We start from the raw sequence: 17,472 nt of genomic DNA, 5'->3' as shown, positions 1-17,472 counted from the left end.
TATTTCAAATGCTAAAATAAAATAATTATTATCCACGAATTTTGGAATTTACTGTTTTATAAGAAAGACAGAAGATATTCATAAAGCACATTATTATTTTGTTATTCAGATACACAGTTAGAGTTATTATAATTTACTTGCATTCCTTAATGGAAATATTAAGTTTTAAGATGTAAATATTATCCTTGATGAGCTTTTTACTTCCGACAGATGTCCAATATGGTGGCTCAAAATTAAGTAGAACAACGTGAATTTGAATTTGAAATTCCTCCTTCCTGTTCAAAATGGCTAGTAAATTAGCTTTTGCCAGGTTCCTAAAATATTTGTGTTATTATGACTGTGTTATTCTAATAAATTGTGGCCAGTTGTGGCCTAATGGATAGGGAGTCAGACTTGTAACCTGAAAATTGCAGGTTCAAGTCTCACCCCTTCGAGTCAGGTTCGGCAGGAATTGTTGGTGGTGAATTGTGGAATTGTCGGTGGTGAACTGTGGTGAATAGCCAGCGCCCTGTCCACCTTCAATACCACGACTGAGGTGGGACCCCCAACTGCTCCCCGGCGCCATAGCAGTGGCTGCCCACTGCTCCAGGTGTGTGCTCATGGTGTGTGTTCACTGTGTGTGCACTTTGGAATGGGTTAAATGCAGAGCACAAATTCCGAGTATGGTTACCACATGATTTACTTTCACTTTCACTTCGTGTTGGTGGATGTCAACAATGCCACCCTCAGGCACGCACTGCCAAACTTCCCTCAGCACATCACCTGCCCCACAAGGGGCGAAAGGACACTGGACCACTGTTTCACACCGTGGTTACAAGGCACAGTCACGACCAGCGTTCGGACAATCAGACCATGCCACCATCACAGGAAGTCCCGGTGCAGAGGGAGGTCGCACGCTGGACAGACCAATCAGTGGCCGCTCTGCAGTACGCTCTAGATGATGCAGACTGGACGCTCTAGATGAAGCAGACTGGGACATGTGCAGGCGCAGCTCTGATGACGTCAACACGTTTACGGAAGCGGTTGTGGGATTTATCGGGAAGCTAACAGATGACACGGTACTGAAAACCATCATCAGGACGTTTCCCAACCAGAAGCAATGGGTGGATAAAACTATCCACGATGCTGTGAGATACGGTTGCTTATACTACTTCCGGGGCTCACCACCGGGAACATAGACAACCTACTCCTGAACATCAGCAAGACTAAGGAGTTAATAGTGGACTTCTGTACAAAGCAGGAGCGGTCATACCATCCGACTTCTCAACGGGACCCCAGTGGAGAGAGTGGACAGCTTCCGGTATCTCGGTGTTCACATCACGCAGGACTTGTCTTGGACTTGCCACACCAACACCCTGGTGAAGAAGGCCCAGCAGCGTCTATACCACCTGAGGGACTTTAAACTACCCTCTCAGGTGCTAAAGACTTTCTACACCTGCACCATCGAGAGTGTCCTGACAGGTAGCATCACTTCCTGGTTCGGGAACGGCACCATGCAGGACCGGCGAGTCATCCAGTGGGTGGTGCGGTCAGCTGAACGTACCATCCACACCGAGCTCCCTGACCTGCAGGACATCTACAGCAAGTGGTGTCGGACCGGGGCCAGGAAGATTGTGAAGTACCTCAGCCATCCTAACAAGGGACTCTTTTCACTGTTGCGTTCAGGAAAGCGCTTCCGCTCCTTGAAGGCAAACACAGAGAGAATGAGGAGGAGCTTCTTCCCGCAGGCCATTCGGAGTCTGAACCAGGAAACACCAAGCAACTAATACTGGGACTTGTTCTCTCTGTTTCATCTGTCTCACCTCACACTCTCTGCACAAACTTTGTACATTTGCACAACGTATCACTTTAACACTGGACTGACACAGAGTCACTTTTTAACACTTTAGTACTTTATCCCCAGCACATGGACACACACTTTAGAGACCCTCTGTCATATACACATACATCTGTTGCCATTTTGCCATTCATATGTATATGCTACTAAATCCCTTATCCTTTTATCTCATCTTTATTTTTATTTATTTTTTATCTTAACCTTATCCTTATCTTGTTTTTACTTTATTTTTTTATTTTATTTTATTTATCCTTATTTTTACATACTCTAATGTTCACGTTGGGGGTTGTAAAAAGCATTTCACTGCATGTCCTATCCTGTATGAAGATGTATGTGACAAATAAAATTTGAATTTGAATTTTGAATATTACCCAACCTTTTATTTGTACAAGAATTTGTGTTCAAGTCATCTTAACATCTTGTAATGCTAACATGAGCTCAAAGTCATAGCTATGTTGTGAATGATTCTGCTTGCTATATCTACTGATCCTCAACTTTCGAGCTTCGGCTTGAAAATTATAATAATTTTATGGGTAGCGATCTTGGCTTTGCTGAAAACATTTTCTACGTGTATCTTTACAGCATTCAGGAACACAGAGAGAAAGGGACGCAAGCATGAATTAGAAGAATTGAGGAAGGATGGAGGGCTGAGGCAGAGGGGCCCAGAAAAAGGGCACATAAAGGGGGGACTTCACATCAAAGTTGCATCTGGTGGCATGAGATTAGGGCCCCCATTACAAGAGGGGATTGTTCACTCCCCAAAAGGTGTGTGTGTGTGTGTGTGTGTGTGTGTGTGTGTGTGTGTGTGCGTGTGTGCGTGCATGCATGTGTGTGTGTGAGTTAAAGGGTTTTGGTTCCTTAGGGTCTCTTGGTGGGGGCTACATTCCTTGTCTGTCATGTACTTTATGGCCGCTCCCAGCTCAGATCAAGCCTTACATTGCCTATTTTGTTGCCTATTGTACAAACTAATAAGGGCATAGAGGTTTCTTTAGTATATCATCCATTCAACAGCCTTTACGAACTGTTCTCAGTAGCTGCCATAAGCTCCCAATTCTAACCTGTTAGACCCGGGGCCATTTTTTAAGACTACTGGTCGAAGATGACATAACCAAAATCTTTGATTATATAAAAACAACAAAGGTTAGACAAAATCACTTCACAATTTGACATTTATAAAAACACAAATCAAAAGGTTAATTATGTTAAATACTTACAAACTAAATGTGATTAATGATTAGATACTAGACTATAGCATTAGATTATTGTACTGTATTTTACTGATTTCAAAGAATATTTAAAGAATAGACAACATCAAGAAACTAAAGCTTGTTTTACTCCTGTCAAATAATGACTACCATGTGACTGATGATGTCTAAAAGCTTCAGTCACATCTGGTCCTACAGAAGGTGTTTCATTTTCCTTGTTTTTAGCACAAGGAAAATGAAACATATATTGTGCTAAAATATATGTTGAGGTATTACAGGATCTGATTATTATTAGTGCTGATACCAGCCCCTTTAGTGAACCAGGTTTAATGGTTTCAGCCATTACATCACCAGAAGTTTAATAGTTACAAATTTCTTTTTTTACTTTTTCTCCATTAGTGTCATTTCAAAAGGTCAGTGTTTATCAGTTGTAGTGGTTGACGAAGGCAGCAATATTAGCAATATTAGTGTGAGAATCATTTGACCTGAAATGGTTACATGTGAGTTTACACTGCTATTGCCTGAACTCATGGTTCCACAGTAACATGAACTCAATATCCCATAATCCTCCAGTTCAGTCATCAAGCAGTAGCTACCTATTGTATTCACAGTAAGCAAGAAAGACAGGAATGCAGCATCCCAGGTGAACCGACAAAGAAGAAAAACAAAGAAACACACAGCTAACTGTTTGGAAACGTGGCCATACATGTAAGGCTTAGATCTGGACAAAAGGAGTTAATCTGATTGTGCGTTTTTCTGTGCTTAACAATGCCATTGTGTTGATTTTTAGAATCTGTCGGATTCCCATTCTGCTTAGTTTGCATCTTGGTGTCAAGATCTGCCAATATGGAGTAAGAGAAGCTATGGAAACTGGAAACCTAGAGAAAACCCACCAAGGGAACATGCAATCTCCAAGTCCATCAGCATTCAAAACCAGAACCTTCTGGCTGTGAGGCAATCATGCTAACCACTACAGCACTTATGAGACTCATAATTTTATAAGACTAATTTAAATATCCCACCTATGGTGTTAAAAAAAAGCTTAGTTATTGTACCTATAAGTTATATACTACTGCCATAAACATTGAAGCATAGTCTTCAAACGTCAATCCGTAGTCATTCTTGCAAGGGCTGCATTACAGGATATTTTTATCACTGACCTGATACATTTTCTCTGAGCAACTACTACAACATATTTCTTTCAGTCTAAATTCCTGAACAATCACTACAAACTGTAAATATCCTGCTGAGAACTATGTTCTTAGTTAACCACAGCTTCTGGGCAAACTCCCTGAATAAATTATAGTTTTAATTCTTTTAACTAACGTCAATGGATTTTTGACCTGCTCCAAACATGACAGAATTCAGTTCTATATGGCATGGTATTTTCAACTCTGCACCATACAACACAGTCACGAGAAAACCCACTACTTGTTTTAGATACATTGAAAGGAGTGGAGTAGATCATCATTTAGTTTGATGCAGATCCAATACATGTGAATGTAAATTTCACCCGATTTAGACCACAAATCAGTAATTATGCATCAACAAAATAAAATGTCACCTTAATGTTTTATTGTATTACAAATTCTTCACTAGCTTCCCTTATTAATAGTAAGGAACATTGTTGTTATTTCTGAAGAATCCATTCCTCTATTTAAGTTACAGTTTATAATTTGCTTCTCACCTTCTTTGATTGTTTTTGTGATTTATGTGACTTGGGTGACTTGGCTGCTGTAACACTGACAACCTGAGTTGTTTGATCTTCTCTAATCTTTTTAGTTCCATTATTGAGATGCACTACCTTTGCAATTACACTCCTATCAGTTACTACCAGTGTCACTACAGCATTACAAAGTTTGCATGAGCAAAGGCAAGGTGTGATCCCAGAGTGACTCTTGGTTGTGTCTGTGTGCTGGCACTATCTGAGAGGACTGCTGGAGAATTTAGTTGGCACGTGATCAACAGCTGTCATCATCTTATTAAAACAGCAGTTAAGGATGACTCATTTACCTTATAAGCCATTCCAATTAAATCCAGTTACATTCTGACACACTAGCAATGATGCCCCAGGATTAAACTAATCTAACAGCCAAACATTCATAGTAAACATTACAGTTCAGTCAGGCACTGAATTAGACTGTTTTGTTTGTTATGCAAGAACGGGCTAGGGTGCCCTCCAGACAGTATATTCATATATAATATCCCGGTACTTAGAAAAACACAGTGAACCCTGACAACACATATTATGTTTAATATAAATACTACACCTAGTAGACAGTGGTTAAACAGCCATATTATTGAACTGGTATCAGTTTATGCTAGAAAAATGCAAAAGGTTAGTTGCCCCTAAAACACAAATTAAGTGGGGGATCAGACAGAATTCAGCCCAGTGTGTTTCCAGTGGATACAAGCTGCACATATAGTTAATGACATTTGAAATATGTGTAGACTATGTGGTGTTTTTTTATCTTTATTTTATTTATGTATTTGGAACATGGAGATCTGTGTAAAATTATTTAACCATCTAAATTATGTCAATATTGCCTTGATTTACCTCTCCTAAACTCGCTCACTTCCATATAACTCCTCCCCTTCACTTTCTATTCTTCTCCTGCACCTCCTAAGGTCTCCAGTAAAAATGAAAATACTCACATTTGCCTAATACGTACGTTAGTTTCTACCTGTCCAACAACAACGACAAGTTACTGGCAAGCAAGGTAACAATCCTACAAGGAAGTTAAGCCGGTAAAGCCCCACCGTCAGTACATGTTCAAACACCGGAGCACGTCCAAAACCAGGAAACCACCAGCACAGCAGCAGAAAAGACATGCAATCCCAAGAATTGGCGCAGTTAAGCATACATATGGTCACACCACAGATCACCGCACAGGAGCACCACAGGCGCGTTGTGAAATCACTGTTGATTCACTGATACCGAATAAGTACAGCAGCACTGTGTCATCAATTTAAAGGCAATGCGATAAAGCGCAGTAATTCTCTCTAAACTCAACTTTCAGTGCCAGGAGCCACGTGAGTTCACGCAGAGATGGCCACTAACAGGACATATAAGCGCTAAAAGTCCAAAAGTACTTTGAAGCAATGCACTATTATGTACCACAAGATCCACCATGCCTTCACGTTTTCTTTTGTATTATAAATCTATTTTATGATGTATTCTAGGAACCCAATAAGAAATGTTTTAAACAATTATGAAAGCTCAGCAAACTCGCACAATGAACGTTCGCGTCATAGACTACTTTTAAAAGCTATAGTGATTTTGGTTGAACTACCTCTGGTAGATACACATCAGGTTCAACATCTGTATGCGGCGCGTTTTACCGTGCACATGGGCAAATGTGTAACCTTACCATGGCATAAAGGACAGTCACAGTCCGAAACCAACTGGAATTAAAACGTGTTGTGATTTCTTTAAAATGGCAGTGAGTGAAACTTTAATGATTCGTTCAGCAATAAATCTAGCAACATCTCCCGGTTAAAAACTTACATAACCATCCACGTAACTTATGCTCATCCACGGCGGGGAAACGTGAAGGAGGCGCTGCAGTTTGCTGTAGAGTCGAATTTGTCAAAGAAAGTTTGAACGAGTCGCAGAATCAGCCTTGAACTTAAACACAAATCAGGAGTCGGCCTGCTCCTCTCGCACGAGTTGTTCACTGTCGAAGCATGCCGCCGAGCACCGCTGCCGTGCAACTCAATTTTATGTCTCTCTCTCTCTTGCTCGCTCTCTCTCTCTCTGTCCCCCCTCCCCTCTCTCTTTTCTCCTCTTCTTTTGTGAGTCAATGTCTCTCTCTCTCCCTCTCCGCACTGTCTCCTTGGCTGAGTCCCTGTGGCTCGAGTCATGTACGGCTGACCTGCATGGAGAAGGTAAACGCGAAGAGGAGATTGGTCGTTCCAAGCGATCGAGACATTCCTTGGTGGAAACGTGAACTCCCATTATCTGTGCCCTGAGGTTAAAATCTGGCGTGGGCATTATAGTAACACAGAGACTTTCCCCTCTTCCCCCAGGGAAGCGAAACACACTGTTGCTGTATAGAAACTACACATAACTGAGTTGTTTAAAACTATCTGCACTGTTTTTACAAAATTAGACCACTTGCTATCAAAGGCATGTTTTAACAGAATGAAATTAATGATGAAAATAAAGTATACTACATTTAGCCAACTCAAACCGTCTGAGCATGGCCGGGTTACAGGGCACAGACTCAGGGGCCCAAGGGCTAATCTAATTGGGCCCCTGTCTTGTTGGAACAACTATAAAACAACTGAAAAGATGTAAAACAACTACAAAGAGAGGAAAAACAAGCACAGAAAGACACAAAACAAGACACAAGTATGACTAGACAAAATGCGACTGCCAAGAGACCCAAAATGACTTTTTTCTTTCACACTGTTGCTCTTGATCTTTTAAAGAAGACAAAACATTTTGCTTATTCTTATACATTAGAGATGTAGTGAGAGAATTACTCATTAATTGATTAAAGGGAAAGTTTCAGCATTTAAAATTAAAAAGTAAAAATACAGACATCAGCATAATGTAGTAAAATTATCCATTATGTAAGATATGTCAGTGTTTCATTATACACTAGTAATAATATTAATACATAATATTATGTACTGACTATTACACTAGTATTAATATTATTGCATAATTATGTATATATGTATAATTATGTCAGAAGAATTTTAATGTTGTAAATACTACTCTATACTTTCTTAAATGGTGTAATCTTAATTAATCATATGGTATATGCTGATCACAAAAGTTCTTACACAGCCCTTTAAAAGGCATAGTGAACTAAGAACTAAAATATTTATCTATGGAGAGTATAAAAATAAAAGTAAAATTGCTAGGCAACATAGTATATCAAAACAGTTTCAGGCCCACCCTGGTTGTTTGTATGTCAGTGTCTTCACATTGTGTCAGCTGCTGCGGGCTGGTAGGCTCAGGTGGCTTCTGTTTAACTGTTGGTGGAACTTCAGCTGAAACTGGACATTTTAGAAAATGCTGAATGTCCATAACTGCTTATTAGAGAAAGAGCTGAACCACTGAATGCACAAAAGAGAGTGAACTCTCATCTAATGTTTCACTTTAGAACATGCTGTATCTCATGACATGAGGGCTCAAAAACAAGGTTAATACAAAACCAAACAGAATTTAGATTTATTTCTTAGTCATTTTATTTGATTGCATTATTAAAAATATTTACTGTATATGTATAAGAAATATTTTTATTGTACATATCATGGTTACCTGCCAACCACTGAAATCAGAGGGTTTAAAAAATCTTTAATCTTATCGCAAATCTCTTTAAAGTTGCTGTCTCCTTACACATTTTTACCCAACAGTTTTATCTTGTCTTTTCCTGTCTATTAAGTTTAATTTCATCCTTCTTTGTTGTGCAGTGTTTGTCCTTGTGTTGTTGGCAAGTCTATAATGTGTTGCTAAAATGTTAAGTGCATTGTGTTTGAGACCATGCATAAATTACACATTATGTTTGTTATTATTAAGTTTATTATTTTCACTACAAAGTGGGCCGCACGGTAACTTAGTGGTTAGCACTGTTGGCTCAGAGCAAAGGTCCCGGTTTCGTAACCCAGTAGGGGCCTTTCGGTGTGGAGTTTGCATGTTCTCCCCATGCTTGCGATGGTTTACTCCGGTTTACCTTCCACAGTCCTGAATAAATAAGCTACTCAAATGCATATAATGAAATCTGGTCATTGTAGAGTCACCAAATAAATTAACCTGTATGTCTTTGGACTGTGGGAGGAAGCTGAGTGCCCTAAGAAAACCCATTCAAACCCAGAAAATTCTTGCTGTGAGGCAACAGTGCTAAATACCACTCCTCCAGTCCATGCAGTGCTTTAAAACCAAGGAATCCTGAAAGATAATAATAAGATAATGTACATATTTTCCTGTTTGTTGTTCTAATAACCAGTTTTCTAACTACTGGAGTCAGTAACAGCTGACACTGGGCCAGATGCAGGGTACACCCTGGACAAATAACCAATATATCACAGGCTTAACAACCTCATATACTACAGTATATTCTAGTATCTAAAGCAGTTTAATCGAGAAATAAGTAGCATACAATGAAAATACCTGACTGAACTACATGTGCATTATGCACTTTCCATTTTTGATTATAATTTCCTTATTTTAAGATAAGATAAGATAAAATAAGATTAGATAAGCCTTTATTTGTCCCCCAGTGGGGAAATTCCAAACATTACAGCAATATATAGAAACAGAAGAAAGAAATAGCAGCACTACTTTAAAATAACCTTAAAGGTATTTACAAAATATATACAATAAGAATATAGTAGAATCAAATAAAAGTAGACCTACTGTATTTTCTGGACTATAAATCGCACCGGAGTATAAATCGCTTTTAGCAAAAACAGCCTTGTCGCTCTCGCTGTAAAAGTCGCATTTCTAATTATAATAATTATAGTCTAAATTAGTCTATGAAGAATGTAGGATATGCATAACAACAAGCAGAAGTGCATTACTGAATTCATTCATCCGTGTCAAGTAACGTTAAACAACTGCGCCAACATCGGGGTAGGGATTAAACGACGTCTCCTCCTCTCTCAGGTTGTCTCAATGCCAACAGTTACTCCGAACCTTGTTTCAGCTGCATACTTTATTACATGCACTTTGAAGTCTGCAGTATTGCTCTTTCTTTTTAGCGGCGTTTTCATTTGTGTTACACTAGGACTTAGAGTTTAGCGTGAACACAAAGGATTATCTTTGAGTCAAGAGTGCCAATAGTGCCATCTAACGCTGGTGACTACTCGACAAAATGACAGAGGAGTAAGAAAGTGTGAATTATAGTCGGATAATACAAATATAGAAAAATATAATAAATTGTAATAAGTGTGATTTTCCAAGTACAATCTTAGCAGATTATAGCCGACATTTCTACAGGATTTCACAACTTTTCCACAGGATTTCACATGCTGCCTATTTTATTGTGATGCCTATTCTGCTGCGTCTGCACTGATTTAAACCGACTAGTTGCCTTTGTCACGTTTAATGCTGAAATAGCTCTTTATGTCTTATTTCTCTCAAGTCACTTCAAGTCAAAAGGCTCGCACTATGTACGCATGCGCAATAAATACCCCGGAAACCAGCACAACAGAGCAGGGAGTAGCTGTCACGGGGCTTTCAGCGAAGTTCTGCAGATAAAAGGATGCAGCTTCACTTCACTAAAGATGTTTTACCGGAGTCCGTCAGCACAGACTTTCACAACCTTAACAAACTCAACGAGCAGGTAAAAAATGTTCGATTTACCGCGAGTCTTGGGCCACCGCAGTGACAGCTCATGTGAATCATGTGAGCGGATATGTCAGGTCAATTCTGTAATAACTAAAGTACTGAAACCAATAATCAAATAGAAACACACGAAACTTCATAAAATCTGCAATTAAACAACTAAGAAAATGAAATGGGTCTTTAGGACGGTTTTAGGAATAGCAGTGGAGGGGGAAGATCTAACAGTGATTGGCAAACTGTTTAGACCAGCTTGATCACCTTTGATCGTAGCTGTGTTGTGATTGGTCATACTTCAGAGATGTAACCTGGCGCCAGTCCATGCAGTGCTTTAAAACCAATCATCTTAGAATCAGTTCTGTAATGGTTCCAATGAAGACAGCACAGTAGTATGTCATAAAACATAGATGTGCATAATGCAACATTCTAGATATTGCATATCTTTGTTATGGAACATATGCTCCATAGCAAAGAGGGCCCAACAGAGGATGTTCTTTCTCGAGCAGCTGAAAAAGCTCAACCTACCACAGGTAGTCCTGACCCAGTTCTACACTGCCATAATGGAGTTCAACCTCACATCATCCATCAGCGTCTGGTACAGTGCAGCAACCAAATAGAACTCTCGGAGGCTGCAACATATCATCCACTCAAAGTTTGAATACATGTCAAAATTTTCAGGTTTTACTATGTTTCTTTGTGGTAAGCTTTTGGAACGCTACAACATAATTTTGATAACAAGACAAAACAACATCAGTTTTAATGTTAAGTTCGTTAGGTTTTGATTTCTGAAAATATCCACCTTTGGTTTTGGTTTGAGCTTTGGCCATTCTCGCTGTCAGGGTTTTCACATATCTTGCTGAGATCTCCCCAAAGGGTGTCTGCATTGCCAAAGCTGTTGTGCCTTTGTCAGATGCATGCTTCGAACCAGCTATACGAACTATAATCCAATTTGCCCCAAAGAAATTCTGTGGGATTGAGGTCGAGTAATTGGTTGATTACTGTCTGGATTTGCAGCAAAACACTCCCACACTATCACAGATCGTCTCCCCTATTTCACTGTTGGGGTAACACATTGAGGAATCATGCTTTCACCTCCCACTACATGACAGGTCAGCGTTTGTCCCTGTTTTTTTAGAATGAGTGATGGCCCTTTGAACTACACCTATATTGATATTTTCAGTTTTTTGGCAATTGTGCTATGTGTATAACCCTCATCTTTCAAATCTATCACTGACTTTCTTGTTTCTAATGAAATATCCTCCCTATTTTTCATTATTTTTGGAAAAATGTTAAAAGCTGTTTCAAAAATTTAATATATAGTTTGAACAGTAAGAGAATTTGCAAAATCTCTAGCTAATCTAATGTGGCAGTTTAACATACAAGCAATAATTTTTGTTAGCTGTATGATAGTTTAGAGGTTAAGTTACTTTCTGGGGTAGAACAGAAATGTTAAACTTCAATTATTAACCATTTTGAGCAGTCCAAGATCTTTGGTCTGTAATCACATGAAACTTTGTCAATTTACTTTTCTATTTTAAAACATTAGGTTTTAGCCTTCAAATATCAATAAACATGAATGAAAGCAAAACTACATTGTAAAACTGGAGAATTTTGAGGCATATTTAAACTTTTGAAGGCTAGCATATATTAACCCTGAGGGATAGACCATTTTTGAATTAAGATCTTTTTCTTCAACTTCAATTTCTCCTACTCCACCAACCACACACAGCTTAATGTTTATCCACACATTAACTCTCATTTGTTTTATTTTGTGCAGCAATTTCTTCATCTGACTGAAATTCTGTTCCAGTTCCTGCTTGAACCTAAAGAGGTAAGCATGTGTAATTACATACACACACGCACCACAGTTTTGATGCTAATCGAAATTTGGACTCAGTGCCATTGCCTTCTGTTGTGTGTGTGTGTGTGTGTGTGTAAATGCATGGATTACTCTGTGAAGACTGAGAGGTTTATGCAGCAGCTCACGCAGTTTGCAGGGGAACATGGGATGAGTGCTGGTCCTCTGAGGAACCTGATGAAGAGTGTCCTCCTTGTGCCACAGGGTGGGAGAAACATGCATCCATCCTTCTGTTGAACAGTTCATACTCTGAGACAAAGACAAACTGCATTAAAGTATTAACACGTAGCAGTGGGAATTTTGCTGCTGATGTTTCCTCGTTTTGCAAGCAATCCCAACATAACCTAAGAGCCTTGACAGTAATGAGATTTCAGCTATAGTGTGACACAAAACCTGCAGCGACATGAAAGTTCCAATCACAATGTTTCACAGTGTTTCCCACACTTTTTTCTCAGGAGCCCTGAAGAAAAATATGACAGCTGAGCAGATCAAAGAAGACCTTGTGACATTAGGTACACAATCGTATCCTTTAGCACCCAAATGATTTCCGTTTTTAAACACGTGTTGGGTATAACATCTGGATAGTGTTCTCCTTTGACAAAGCGTTATGGAAGATGAATTCCTTTGGCATTTCCTTTCATTATTGTCAAATTCAAACCTGCTTTATCTGTTATTTCCTCAGGATTAAATAAGGACAAGTCAGCTCATTTTTCACAGCAGGTAACTTCTTTAAATTCGTTATATTTTTCTTTAGTTTTATCAACAAAAGTTAATATTTTGCTTCTAATGAACAAAATCTACAATGCATCAGACAAGTCAGGAAAAAAAATAAAAGTTTATTATCACAATCCAGTAAATGCATCACATGCTTTAAAGGTTTCACCAAATGCTTTCATATTATTCCTCTGATGGGCCAAGGAGTCATTGCTGACATTTTAAATTGCCCTTTGCAGTGGGCGAAGCACTCTGCAGCACTGACGAGGCTTGCTGTGGGACAGACTCTCATGGTGAACCAGCTGGTTGATATGGAGTGGAAGTTTGGCGGTAAGACACACCAAAACCAAAGATTACATCAAATGCATCTTTTGAAATGATAGATTCGCCATAGGTGTATTTCTAAACCTAGTTGAAGGGCTGCAGTTCTCTCTTCTATTAAGCTTACAGTACATTTTCAATTGTCTGAAGTAACATATTAAAATGATAGACAGGCTTTAGTCTAATAAACACTTCAACTACAACCTGAACAACTGATGGGTGTCTGTCACGCCCCATTGTTTATTTATACACTCTACTATTCTAAAGACTTGTCAGTGATACAAATGCTAACACAGTGGACAGGAGTGTCATTAGCATTATGTTAAGCTATTGTTGATTTGATCTTCATGTTAAAATACACTGTGCTTCAGTTTGTTTGGGGAGGGTACTGGGAGTGCCTGTATGCCTCCACTGTAGTTGACTTGACTGTGCTGTCTGTTGATATGCAAAACCTCCAACCAGACAGAGACTGCATCTCTGCATGTTGCCAATGAGTCAGCTGTATCAGGTCAGGCATCTGTGGAGCCCGGAGTGGTATGGCAGCCAGTATGGCCACTGGCCATCACCCAGGCTAGATATACCCCATGCAGTGCTGGATGTTTGTAAAGTCCATGAAAAAGAATCTAGGTCTCTTGACTTTCTGCACATTTTTCTGTGACCTTAATACAAACTACCAAATGTTCTCCACATCTGACCTGATTGTTTTTTACATGATAGCTGTTGCACTATGAAAATATTTACAAAAAACACAGAGTAGCAATTTGTAATGCAAAGGTGACCAAGCTGAGTAGGCATTTATAGCTTATTTCTCTCATTCAACATCCAGATTAAAAAAAATATATATATCACTCTAAATATTAACTAAAAGAACCCCCTAAAAATGAAAAGATAATGTCATGTTATTAATTATAACACAAATCCCAGATAATTTGCAGTCCGACTGACATAACAAATACTTTAGCTGTACATAACCTATATTGGCTATATTGGTAAGAAATATAAGTAAAAACCAAACAAGCTTTGCTTTTCAATATGATGCTTTTTGTATCTCCACAGTGACAGTCGGCACCAGTGAGATTCAGAAAGTGGGCAATATCTTTCTCCAGGTATGAAAATGTAAATCCTGTACTCTACTGACCATACACATGCACAGTTACAGTGTTTTGTTGAACACAGACTTTGCCCTCTTGCAGTTGAAACTAGTGGTCAGAAAGGGGAATTCCATAGAAAACGTCTACATGGGTAAGTGTAACTGACACAAATAGTACTGACAACTATGATGTCATTTATTGTATTTGGCAAGAACCTCAATAAAATGAACACTCTCAAGCTGTTTCTACAGTAGTCCAGAATGGACAAACTAAACACTCGCTTTAGACAGGGAATTGCATTTTGTTTTAAAGGTGACAGCCACCTCATTTGAATGTGGAAACAGGAGGGTGGGGTATGAGGGGTGCTCAGAAGATTGTAATTTTTGCAAGCTTACCACTAGATGCCGCTAATTTTTTTCATATTTTTCACAGTGCACCTTTAAGCCCACTATCATTTACTCATTATTTTGATATTTAGCTCCTGCTGCTCATTTTGCTTAGCTTGCTTAAGCACCATCACAAGATTGCCTTAAATATCAACTGACAGGCTTCCCAACGTCATCATGAAATGCCTGCACACGCTTATGTCTGAAAACAAACCACAATGACTCAGATGTGGTGCTCAACATGAGGTGATGTTGTTATGCCTGAAACTGCACAGAATTTAACACTCCTCACTCCCAGAGACTTTTTTCCCTTGAAAGCACTACCTAAGTTCTTACAGATGCAAATAATTTGATCATTTAATGAACCATGACATATTGATTGTTTCAACATCCAGAAATGTGTGAAAGGCAGTAATATAACTGATATTTTGATTAGTGTTTTTGCAGTGCCCAGATAATCTCAGCCTATTTTATTTAGAAAATCTTTCCTTTATTTCTCATTTCTTACAGAATTGACACTGCCTCAATTTTACAACTTCCTACATGAGATGGAGAGAGCCAAAGCCAGCATGGAGTGTTTCAGCTGAGTGTGTGTGTGTGTGTGTGTGTGTGTGTGTGTGTGTGCGTGTGCGTGCGCGCGCGCGCATGTGTGTGTGTGTGTGCGTGCGCGTGCGTGTGTGTGTGCGCGCTTCTGTCTCTGTGAGGACTATTTCAAGCATACAGCTATCAGATTAAGGACATTGTGGCTGGTCTTCACTTTTTCAGACTCCTGTTTGAGGGTTAACACTCGTTTTTAGGGTTAGGGTTAAAATTAGGGTAAGGTAAGGGTTAGGGTAAAGTTCTAGGGAATGTGTTATGTCAACGACAGTCATCATAAACATAGAAGTATGTGTGTATGTACTGTTATTGTGTAGTTGTATGGCTGTACAGTGAGAGGACCAGGTTGAGTTTTATATCATAGGAGTGAGAAATTTTTGTCCAGCCCTCACTTTCCAAGACATGTTCAAAAAGCTGATGGTGTAAACTATGGTGCCAACTGCCCCCCAATGACTGAAGCTAAACACAAAATAAAGTGTTATTTCCTGCAATACATTTTAAATCTTCCATACCAATAAAGATGAATAATTAAGTAATAATACAGACATTTAAAATCAAAACAGCTGTAAAAGGAAGAAAGAAGCTCACCTGTTTGATCAAGTTCATTTTTGTCTCTTCTTTGCATGAATAATAAAAGGATGATTTATGGAAATACCATGAATAACTGATATACATCTATGTAACCCTAAGTGAAACTTCAGTGAAATAGATCTCTTCACTCACATTTGCTTGTTCCTCTGAATTAATGTGAACAGCTTCTGTTTTATTCCTCTGCCACTTATGCTTTCAAATCACCTTCTACCTTCAACTCTGAAGTGGCCATATCTGACCAGGGAGCCACAGTGATGTGTTTTTTTTTGAGCACTTTCCTGCCCTCCACAATCCTCCATTTCACATATCTACAATCCAATTGTTAGTAGTCATGATTTTAATTTCAGATATGAATGAATCATCATTTAAGACATCCATAATGTAATTTGCAGTATCCAAAATACATCCTCACTGTTGTCAATACAGATATCTACAATTCATGTTATGACTAGTAAAAATGCAATTTCAGATATCTACAATTAGAATTATGCAAATTACTGGTTATTTATTACTTTATGACTATTTATCACTATTAACTTAGCTAAACATGAAGTATATTTCCCAATTATACTTTATGTAATAAGTATATTAATATCAAGGTACTAGTAATACATTTTTAAGTGGACCATTTCAAGACTATTTGGGACTAAACATTTTTATCAAAGTGTATTCTGAGCAACTAAACTATATATACTGTGAGCTTGCTAGTCACATAACATTGCTTCTTTAGGTATAAAGTTAATAAACTAATTATTATATATATATAATCATATATATTTAAATATAGTTATGCATATATATTTATGTATATCAATACTTAATAGATTTTATTTTGCAGCTACATCATAGCAGATACTGGCTTGGAAAGAAATCTATGACAACTTCACATTTTTAACAGCTTCCTTCTGTTTTTACAAGCCCACTCAGAAAGACTTTACTACATAACAAAAGGGGAGGATGTGTATCACGACAGCCGTTTCACTGAGGCTGTTAACTAAGAGACAGGATGACATATCAATCCCATACAATGCCATAACTCAACGTCTCTCTTATATACACATATATATGTATATTTTTTTAAAATTTTCCCTTCTCACCCCTACGGGTGGTATGTGTGTGTCTTCCTCAATCTCGGGTCCTCTACCAGAGGCCTGGGAGTTTGAGGGTTCTTCGCAGTATCTTAGCTGTTCCTAGCACTGCGTTCTTCTGAACTGAGAGCTCTGATGTTGTTCCTGGGATCTGTTGGAGTCACTCTCCCAGTTTGGGGGTGACAGACCGTGGGGTGTCGATTACCACAGGGACCACTGTTGCCTTCACCTTCCACATCTTTTCTAGTTCTTCTTCTTCTTTCTGATGTTGATATCACTTGTGATTACTACATCTATCACTACGGCTTTCTTCTGTGGTTTGTCCACCACTACTATGTCCGGTTTGTTAGCCATCACCAGTTTGTCAGTCTGTATCTGGAAGTCCCACAGGATAAGCGTATCTCCATCAATAGATTAAGTACAAGTAAAGGCCAATATAATTACATTTTTCTGTATACTTGTCAGTATAAGCCAAGTATACTTGGGT

General features: G+C 38.7%; 2 protein-coding genes across 5 annotated transcripts in view; one reads left to right on the top strand and one right to left on the bottom strand.

The window, feature by feature from the left end:
- Positions 1-6,767, bottom strand: part of dnmt3bb.1 (DNA (cytosine-5-)-methyltransferase 3 beta, duplicate b.1) — a 42,724-nt gene extending 35,957 nt beyond the window's left edge. Inside the window, exon 1 of one of the 3 annotated variants that reach the window (XM_026332413.1) lies at positions 6,551-6,767. In XM_026332413.1, coding sequence (XP_026188198.1) covers positions 6,551-6,558 — 8 coding nt within the window. In that variant the 5' untranslated portion in view covers positions 6,559-6,767. Of the gene's footprint in view, positions 1-5,697; positions 5,720-5,802; positions 6,069-6,550 lie in introns of those variants that run through there. The other 2 variants (XM_026332415.1, XM_026332414.1) reach the window with 2 other exon arrangements.
- Positions 6,768-10,180: 3,413 nt separating this feature from the next.
- On the top strand, positions 10,181-16,030 carry commd7 (COMM domain containing 7). 2 transcript variants are annotated; one of them, XM_026333707.1, is made up of 10 exons: positions 10,181-10,340; positions 12,117-12,170; positions 12,300-12,402; positions 12,653-12,709; positions 12,880-12,917; positions 13,151-13,241; positions 14,289-14,338; positions 14,426-14,474; positions 15,220-15,328; positions 15,379-16,030. In XM_026333707.1, the coding sequence occupies exons 1-9, from the start codon at positions 10,260-10,262 to the stop codon at positions 15,294-15,296; spliced, it is 600 nt and encodes a 199-aa protein (XP_026189492.1). In that variant the 5' UTR covers positions 10,181-10,259; the 3' UTR covers positions 15,297-15,328; positions 15,379-16,030. The 2 variants fall into 2 exon arrangements, with proteins under 2 accessions (XP_026189492.1, XP_026189491.1); XM_026333706.1 differs by having other exon boundaries at positions 15,220-16,030.
- Positions 16,031-17,472: the final 1,442 nt, after the last annotated feature.

The sequence above is a fragment of the Mastacembelus armatus genome, chromosome 7 (genome assembly GCF_900324485.2).
Source record: "Mastacembelus armatus chromosome 7, fMasArm1.2, whole genome shotgun sequence".
NCBI lineage: Eukaryota > Metazoa > Chordata > Actinopteri > Synbranchiformes > Mastacembelidae > Mastacembelus > Mastacembelus armatus.
This window is presented reverse-complemented; position numbering and strand designations above follow the sequence as displayed.